A 10,014-nucleotide genomic window follows, 5' to 3' on the forward strand; every position below is an offset into this window, starting at 1 on the left:
ACGATAGTACTTACAAGTTTCTATATCCTAATATAAATTTAGCTTAGTTTTTATTTATAAAATAGCTGAGCTTATACGCATATTGTTGTAAGTTTATACAAAATCGTTATAATTATGAGTATAAAAAAAAGTTGATTGTTGATTGTTTTGATAGCTTTTTATGTTTCGCGGTTAATTGAAGATAGATTAATCTGGAAATAATAATTTATAATTGAAAAAAATAAACTTAGGTATAGGTACATATTAATTACTATTATACTTCACAGCTGTTTTAATACTTAAACGTTTTTTGTATTTGTATGAAACTAATAATTCAATGAATGAAGTTATTGAAATCAATTTATTATTATACTGGTCCAATAAAGCAACTTGAATTTATAATTCAAATTAATATACATGTCCACATAAGGCGAAAAATTATTATTGTCATTCGTGTTCATCTAGTCTTGACGTTAACGAGGATATCCCAAACATACAAACGCTAACATTTTATATATTAGTATAGATTAATTAAATAACAAATTTCATACTAACATTTTACTCATTTTAGTATAAGCGAAACATTATACAGTGCCGGTCCAAGATATTATGGCGCTCTTAAAAATATAGCTTAAATATATAACAATTTATTATTATAAAGAAATGTAATTATTACACACCGTTATTATTTAAAAATTTTTTTACTAAAACATCGTAAGTTTTTACAATTTTTTGAGCACCTACAAATGCGCTACCGGCGCCTCGGACGACCGCCCGGTTCGCCCGTGCCTTGGGCCGCCACTGACATTATTACCAGCGAACTCGTCTCTTCGAGAATAACATGGTACGAAAAGTATTTTACTTATCGGAATAATTATTCATATCTACTCGCCGATAAAACACACACAAAAGAAAAAAGGTCAAGTTACAGGTAGCTGGAAACCCGCGGGCCACCGTAATAATATATATAGGTACACAATTTATACGTTTATTTTAATTAATAATAATTAATTATTTATTAATTTTATAGGACTAAATTTATGCCTATGTCATTCTCTGTGATCACTGATGTCCTCTTTAATTTAAAAAAAAACTGCACGACGATTGAATAAGTAGTTTCGGAGTTTATCCCGAACATACAAACAAACGCTATCATTTTATATATTAGTATAGATATTTCATTTACTTCTCTTTTTACATTTACGTTTAGCTTAGTTTGTATTTTTAGCCTTTTAGGTATACGGTATTATGCCTACTATGATAAGACCGTGGAAAAATGTATTATACCTAATAATTAATAATATAATATTATGGAATAAAAAAAACTATTTAAAGTAGCATATTTTTTACATCATCACAAAGATCACACTAGAATTTATCTCGTTGTTGGTCACACTGTCGGGATAACTGTCAAATCTTGAATTCGAATGTAAATTTTGTAATCGTAAAGACGTAAACGTTGTAAACTCATCGGTTTCTGGAATACTGGTCGCTGAACAGTGGATATAGTAGTTGTTCTAAATTTTTTTTAAAAATTAATCAGTTTCATGTTTCATCATTCTTGAAAAAGTTTAAAATTCAAAATAACGATTATATTTAATAATGATTATCAGTTAACTTACAATTTATTAATTACTACTTTCAAGTTATAATTCGTATAATTAACTCTATAACTCTAATATATCACTGTTTAGTGTACACGGTTTTACTTTTTAGTACTTTTAACTTAAAATACAGTGTATATAGTATAAACGATTACATTTCAGTCATTATTTTGTCTGTAGTTTTTGTATTTTTAATAATAATTGGAAATGTAAGTAAATTAATATAATGAACATTTTACAATATAGTTAACAAAATGACAGTATTCTATTTAATTTTTCTTTATTTCCCATTCAAGGTGTAATGAAGCGAATTTGAGTTAGTTTTATTGTTAGAGTGAAATAACCTTTTAAGCATTTAACTATGAATTTTATATACCCACATCATCTTCTAGTCTTTTAAGTTAATTATAACTATTTCATATTTATAGTTATAAAATGCCCATAATATAATTTTAAATTAAAATATTAATAAAAGCTTATAAGATTCCTCAGATAATACCCTTGCCAGTTGTCTCTAAGATTGATAATATGTTAACTTATTAAAATATTAAAGCAAACATATAATTGATTTGGCTGAACAAAACTTTGGTATAATTAGGTGGGTTTGGGTGAGTCAACATTTTTATAGGAACCCAAGTATTAATTTTTGAAATTATTGTTTGCAATTAGTGAAATGGTTATTACGTACTTTAAGGATAATTTAATAGAAAAGTGTATCTTGGGAAAATACATTATTATTATACATAATATTAATTAATAATTTATTTATTTTTCAGTTTTAACAATATGGATTCTATAAGAGTAGCAATTCGTGTTCGTCCTCTTGTAAAATCTGAATTGGATCGTGGATGTTCAAATTGTGTATTAGCAGATTCAGTTAACCAGCAGATAATTGTGAATAATAATGCTAACTTAACATTTACATTTAATTATGTATTTAGTCCTGAAAATTCACAAAACCAAGTTTATCATTCAGCTGTTGAAGATTTAGTTCAAAAATTGTTTAGTGGTAGGAATATAATTCATGTTTTCATATAATTTTTTTGTAATGATAAACTGCAATTCTGATTTTATTTTAGGATATAATGTTACCATATTAGCATATGGTCAAACTGGTTCAGGTAAAACTCATTCAATGGGTACAAATTTTGTGGATGATGATAATGAAGAAGAAAAAGGTATTATTCCACGAGCTATCCAAAATATATTCAACGAAGTACAAAATAAATCGGAAGAAGCTAAATTTTCAATCAAAGCATCATTTATTGAAGTATTTAATTTGTTTAAATTTATTTATTTATAATAAATGTGTGTCATTTGATACTCACTTAAATTCCTGTCAAATGCTTTTGCACTATTTTTGACTATTTTTTCTCTTTGTTTAAAGTTTTTCATAGTTCCATTATTGCTCTTATTAGTTGGTTTTGACTTCTTCAACCATACTCCTCTTGTTGTAGTCTTTTAAGAAAGATCTTTTATATTTGTACTCTAGAATAAAATCTTTAACTTTGCATTTTTCATTGTCTATTAGTCTTATCTTTGGCCGACTTTTTTGAAAACTAGTTAGGTGATAATTTGTACATATTACATTCATTGAGTAATTGTATTGTATAAATACTTATCAAGTAACAGAATTCATGTATTCATTGCGGAATTAAAAAAAAAAAAACAATTAAGTCCTACATTTTTATAATTCTGTAAAATTAAAGTATATTCTGTAAGTTATATATTCATTGGATGGGTTGATATAAGAAATAAAGAGATATTAAACATAGTCTTGCTCCCTCACTACTTATCTAATTCAAGTTTTGTATGTATTAATTTACAATATTGTGTTTTATATTTAATTATTTATGTATATTAAATTATTACAAATTAATTTACAGCTTTATCAAGAACAAGTGTATGATCTCTTATCCCCTAATAGAGCTACACTTGATATTAGAGAAGATGGCCGTGGAATTTGTATTCCTGGTTTAACTGAAATAGGTGTAACTGATTTTTCTTCAACACTTCAATGTTTAGTACAGGTGATTATTTTTTATGATCTGGGTATTGAGATATTATTTTCAATATCTATTCATTAAATGTTGATACTTGTTTTAGGGTTCTAGTGGTAGAGCAACTGGTGCAACTGCAATGAATGCTCAATCATCTCGTAGTCATTGTATATTTACTTTAACCATAAGTCAAATGCAAGAAAATGGGTAAAATATTTTTTTGAATAATCTAATTATTTTTTACTAAAAACTATGTGTTTAGAAACAATACAACTGCCAAATTTCACTTGGTAGACTTAGCTGGATCAGAACGAAGCAAAAAAACAAAAGCTACTGGTGAAAGATTTAAAGAAGGTGTTAATATTAACAAGGGTTTATTGTCTTTGGGAAACGTTATTACTTCCTTATGTGAGAAATCTGCTCATATTTCTTATAGAGATAGTAAACTTACTCGTTTATTGCAAGGTAAATATTTTAATTTAATGAAACTAAAAAGATTTTTATTTTTTCATCAACTACTGTTTACAGACTCTTTGGGCGGAAATTCTGTGACATTAATGATTGCATGTATTAGTCCTGCTGACTATAATATGGATGAAACTGTTAGTACTTTACGGTATGCTAATAGAGCATTACAAATTAAAAATAAGCCTGTTGTAAACCAGGATCCAATTACTGCCCAAATTTCTGCACTTTCTAAGGAGGTAATTAATTTAAATTTCACTTAAATAATCAGTGTTTCATGTCGCATTTTTCAAATTTAGAATCATGATTTGAAACTAAAAATAGTTGCAATGGAAACTAATGGTTTTGTCAGTTGTCCACCAGAACATATTACATTGCAAAAAACTAATAAAGATTTACAAGAAAAGATACGTGCTATGAGTCAAGTATTGAGTGAATACATGACACAAAGTGCATCACTAAACATGAAAGCATTATTAGTAAATATTTAATGCTTTTCCCATTTGGGATTTTGAATTATTAATACTTTTTTTGAAATAGGCTGAAACTGGACGTGATACAATGAAAAAAAATCTTGAAGAATTAAAAATAGATTTTGAAAATGCATTAAAGTGCAATGATTTAGAAGAATTTAATAATATAAAACATAAAATTGGCTCAATTATGGTATATTACTTTAATAAAATAGTTGAAATTACTTAAAAATAATTAAATGTCATCTACTTGTAGGATGAACATAATCGAACCGAAGTAGAAATTAGCGGAGATGATTATGTTACTGCTACTGAAGACATGGATGAAGATGATGTATCTGACCCAGATAATGAAACTGATCAAACTAAAGAGCAAATGGTTATGGAAACAATACAGTTAAATCGTGAACTTAACAAATTGAATAAAGAACTAGCTATGAAGGAGCATTTAGCTGCTAAACTAATTGAATCAGTTTCTCATATTGGTGAATATTGTCCTGAAGAAAGTACAGAAGAATTAAAAAATAAACTTGAACAATTAAAACAAGAACGTGATCAATTAGAAGAAGCTCTTAAAGCTGCTCAAACAAATAATATTAATTCTAAGTATGTTTACATTATAATATTTATATAATTCATATTATTAAAAAATAATTTTTTTTTTAATACAAGGTTATCTGAACAAAGACGTAAAAAGTTGCAAGAGCTTGAGCAAAAAATATCAAATCTAACCAAGAAATGTTTAGAGCAAGATCGAATTATTAAGATGAAAGCTAAGAATGATAAAAAAGTAGAAAATTTAAATAATGAAATAAAGGTCAGTTAGATCATTTAAAAAATATTTCTTTTATGATTCTTACTTTCAGCTTTAATGATAAGGATTTTTTTTAGAGCATTAAAGTTATGAAAGTAAAATTAATTCAACAAATGAAAAGTGAAAATGAAAAGTTTAGACAGTTTAAGTTAGAACGTGATCGAGAACTTTGTCGTTTAAAGGAAAATGAACGTAAACAAAAAAATCAAATGATTCGTATGGAACGATTACATGTTAGACAACAAGCGGCTCTGAAACGTAAATTAGAAGAAGCTGCAAATGTTAATAAAAGACTCAAAGTAATTTCATTGGTTATATATTATAATAAATTATCTCTATTTATTTCTGTAATAATTATTTAGGATGCTCTTGCAGTCCGCAAAGCTATTGAGGTTAAAAGAGATGAGGCGTTTATGCCAAAAGCTCAGCGTATTCAGAAATGGGTAAATGAAGAGTTGGATGTGCTAATGAGTACAGTTGATGCGGAAAAAACTTTAGAGCAATTGGAAATAGATCGAGAAACTATATATAAAATGATACAGAGATGTGAAGTAAAAAAAAAATATATACAATATTTATGAAATAAAAATGTTTTATTTTATGTAATAATGATTAATTTTTTTAGGAGCAACTTGAAACAACAGGACTCACAGATGAATTTAAGTTTGGTTTAAAAATGGATAAAAATGAAATAACTGAAGAATTACAGTTAAGAACTGCACAGATAATGGAACTTAGACAAAAAATATTTGATAGTAATGAAGGTATGCATCATTTAAAAATATTTATTTATATCTGTACTTCTATATTAGTTAAAATTTTTTATAATATTTAAGTTTTAGAATTAATTGTTTTAATTAGCTATAGCTATATATTTGTAATTATTAAAAATATATTTTGTGCTTTTTTACTTTTTATTTAAAGATTGACTTGTTGGTACTCTTTGTTTTACTTTGGTACAAAATATTAGTATTTTGTGGTACTTGAATGTATAAATGCATTATTGCCTTAGAAAAAAATATGTTTAATTTTTGTAATTTTAGCCTTAAATTTTTAATACTGTAACTAAAGCAACATTTATTTTCTCTAAAAATTGTTTTACCTTTCTATGCGATTACTATTATTAGATTGAAGAAAATTAACTTTATATTATTGTTTAAATACTAGCCTATTCATTTTTTTCCATAAATAATATTTATCGTACCTTTTAATTTTCAAATAAAATATAGTTTTGGTATTATTTTTGAAATAATTAATATATGTTCACAGAATTAATGAAAAAAAATCGTTTTGATCATTTAACAACAATTGCTGATACCAAAACTGCTTTAAAACATGTATTCCATGTAGCTGCTGATAATAGGAGAGCTATGTTAGAATTACAGAATCAAATTGAGGAACTTAAAGTAAGAAAATTGTTAGATTTATTATTAATTAAAAGTTCTATACATAAGGTTAATCATTTTGTAAATTTGATTTAAGGCATCTTTACTCGAAAAAAAAGATATTATTAAAAGCGGAGAGAAGAAAGTATTAGACATAATGAATAAACATCAAAAGCAAGTAGAACATCTTCAAAAGGAATATGAAGACAATGTAATACTATTATTAAAGTTATGGTATAAAAAATGATTGACTATATATATATATGTATATTAATTTTAGATTCTAGTTTTATTGAGACAATTAAATGAGAAAGAGAGAGTATTAAATGGAGGTAATGGTGGTGAATTTGCAGAACGATTCAGGATCTATGATGATCAACTTAGTAAATTTGAACAGCTAAGAGAAGAATTAAATCAAAAAGACAAGCTAATATTAGATCTTCAAACAGTTGTAAATAGTGGAGTTGGTTCATACCGTTCAAAATCTTCAAAATCTAAAAATATGAATTCTTCCCCTATAACTCCAGTAGGTTAAACTCTAATTATTTTTAGATTTGATTTATAATTAATAATTATTGTTACAGACTAACATTGAGGTTGATGATACCAAAGAAAATTGTGTAGATATTACACCATTACGTCGACGTTTGAACAAGTTAAAACGAGAGGTATTTTAATATAATCTATCAATTTAAACTAGAATTAATTAAAATGCATTGTAAAACTTTAGAGCAGGATGTTTGAACCTTCTGAAGAACGTGCAAATCGTTTGAATTTAAAAAGGAATGCTGAAGGACAACCTATGTGTTTATGCATCAAAAATTGTTTAAAAAATATTTGTATGTGCCAAAAAAAGAATTTGTCCTGTTCCAAGTATTGTAAATGTTCTGCTGCAGCGTGCACAAATAGACATTCACCTGTAAGTCTTGTAATTTTATTTTGTAAAATATGTTATTGGACGTAAGGATATTAATTGTTATTATCACTTAAATCGGTGCTAGTGTAATGGTGCTATCTACCAGCTTGTTGGTGACCGTGATTTGTGATACGCTTAACATTACTCAAAAGACCACGAGGAGGTGGCCTTACATTAATTTCAAAAATATTTACCTGTATATAGCTAGAAAAAGTTCAAATTTAAATTATATCCATATAAAAGATTCGTTTTAGCCAATTTAGTTGTCTTTATTTATGTATGTAGCTCGCATAATTTCTAAAAAAGCAATGAACAAATCTGATTCACTTTTCTGCCATATCTTCCAACAATACTGATCTAAATGGGACTGAAGCATATGGATAAGTATGCCTCTCTTTTTCTTTAATATGTGTGCGCACATGTTAGGGGTCAACATGTCATCATTTTCTTGATTAACAGTTCCATGAATGAACCCTTTTGCTGTTAAACATTGGTATGAAGGTCACTTATTTGTGAATGACAGAACCACCTTCAAATAACCAATAAAGAACTGGATAGTAATGGGTAGATCACAGTTAGAGCACATGTAAGCGTTAGATTGCACGCTACACTAGCACCCTTAAATCAAATTAATTATACAATTTTAACAGTAATAATGTAATGCATTTTGCTTATTTTATATAATTTTTTATATTGGTATAAAAATATTAATTCTCTTACATCCTATGTTAAACTAGTAATTAATGTCATTTGATATTCAAGAAATGTATTAAAAGTGATAGTAATGATTATTTTATTTAATTTGCCCTAATTAGTTTCTGCAATGAGCTCAACATGATTTTTAAAAAGAGTTAAATTAATATAATATGTAATTTGTTAACATATTTTTTGGACAAAATGTCAAGTTAAAACAAATGCTTTTAGATATTGTTAGTGATATCACTGTACCAAATTTAAATAAAAACATTAAATTATAATAATAGAAAAAAATAATTACTTTACTTTTTATTTCAGAAACATGAACCTATCCAAGAAGAAGAAGAAGAAATACTTGAAAATGTTTTGAACCAAACATTTAAAAAACCAAAGTTAGTATGATTATTTTATCCTATTTATATTATTTTGTAAATTATTATTGTTTTGTAATTTGTTTGTAATTTCCTTTATAAAGAATAATATAAAATGTATTGCCCCACCACCATACAACTGTACTTTAATTTAAATAGTAAACATTTGTAATATTTTAAATTATAACCATGTGACCATAATGTGTTATTTCAAGTGCATACCTATAGTATATTTTACAAATTTTACTAATTTAAATTAAAATAATATTAAAAATTAATTTTAATGAGTCATATACCACAATATTTAATACCGGTTTAAATTTCAGTAACAAAACCATATCATTTAAACCAATAAAATATGTATAAATAGATAAGAAATAACAAGTAAAGAATCTTTAGGAAATATAGTTAAATGTTTTTGTATTAATTTATGTATTAATTATTTATTTAAAAATTTTGTTGTGGTGTACAAAAAAGTCTGTGTACACAGTATAATAACAAACACCCAACAAGTACTATTTATTTAAAAAAAAATATTTATAACTAATCTAATAATGTTATGTTTTAGAACCGAATTGCCCACAATAGCAGACATAGCAAATGAAACATACGATAAAATTTTAGAATAATGTAAATTGAAAAATTTTAATGTCGGTAAATAGCCTTTTTAATTTATACTCTTCTATCATGTTTTTTTACGTTTAATTTTTTGACCAACACTTATTTATTTATTTTATTAGATTCATTTTTCTAAATTTGGGTATTTTGGTATAATATGTATATATGTATATTAATTTTATGTGTTTTTTTTTAATATAGATTTTACTACCTTTTGTAATTAATAAAATTAAAAAAATAACTGTAAAGTTGTAGTTTTCTTATTAAAAATTACTAAGACATTACCTTCAACATTATTTAACTTTAAAAAATATATTAAGTTTGCGATGAGTTAAGGTTATTGTTAATTTTGTTAAATAATTTTTATCATGGATAACATATCCAATTGTCTTAAAATTTTCCATTTATTAATATTTAACAATATTTAGTTTAAAATTGTATTAATAATAAAATATAATTTTTTGAATGTATTTCAATTATGTGTTTTTTTTGTTTAAGCATATAGTGCTTAAATACTAACTGGTTAACTGAGCGGCACAGCCAGAAATCTCCCAAGGGAGCGGACCACCAGATATAACACCAAAATTATACTTTTAATATATTATTAACACAATAAATGGATAAAATAAAAGTTAAAACAATTTAAGTAAGTATATTATTGTACATTAAGTATTGTCTAGTATTTTTATGGTA

At 25.6% G+C, this 10,014-nt stretch overlaps 1 protein-coding gene across 1 annotated transcript; it reads left to right on the forward strand.

The window, feature by feature from the left end:
• Positions 1 to 1,432: 1,432 nt before the first annotated feature.
• On the forward strand, positions 1,433 to 9,791 carry LOC132929807 (chromosome-associated kinesin KIF4). Its single transcript, XM_060995384.1, has 21 exons — positions 1,433 to 1,792; positions 2,360 to 2,592; positions 2,663 to 2,853; positions 3,470 to 3,613; positions 3,690 to 3,790; positions 3,846 to 4,048; positions 4,112 to 4,287; positions 4,348 to 4,527; positions 4,589 to 4,714; positions 4,778 to 5,127; positions 5,194 to 5,338; positions 5,413 to 5,634; positions 5,698 to 5,886; positions 5,961 to 6,099; positions 6,605 to 6,741; positions 6,818 to 6,931; positions 7,001 to 7,246; positions 7,305 to 7,388; positions 7,451 to 7,639; positions 8,651 to 8,724; positions 9,272 to 9,791. The coding sequence occupies exons 2-21, from the start codon at positions 2,370 to 2,372 to the stop codon at positions 9,330 to 9,332; spliced, it is 3,294 nt and encodes a 1,097-aa protein (XP_060851367.1). The 5' UTR covers positions 1,433 to 1,792; positions 2,360 to 2,369; the 3' UTR covers positions 9,333 to 9,791.
• The last annotated feature ends 223 nt before the right edge of the window (positions 9,792 to 10,014 follow it).

The sequence above is a fragment of the Rhopalosiphum padi genome, chromosome 4 (genome assembly GCF_020882245.1).
Source record: "Rhopalosiphum padi isolate XX-2018 chromosome 4, ASM2088224v1, whole genome shotgun sequence".
Lineage (NCBI taxonomy): Eukaryota > Metazoa > Arthropoda > Insecta > Hemiptera > Aphididae > Rhopalosiphum > Rhopalosiphum padi.

What these genes read in the sequence shown, in the direction of transcription:
- LOC132929807 (XM_060995384.1), top strand. Translation starts at nt 2,370, where the DNA reads ATGGATTCTATAAGAGTAGCAATTCGTGTTCGTCCTCTTGTAAAATCT. An exon ending in ATAAAATTGGCTCAATTATG is followed by an intron (nt 4,715 to 4,777) that starts GTATATTACTTT and finishes ATCTACTTGTAG; the next exon opens with GATGAACATAATCGAACCGA. An exon ending in CAAACATTTAAAAAACCAAA is followed by an intron (nt 8,725 to 9,271) that starts GTTAGTATGATT and finishes GTTATGTTTTAG; the next exon opens with AACCGAATTGCCCACAATAG.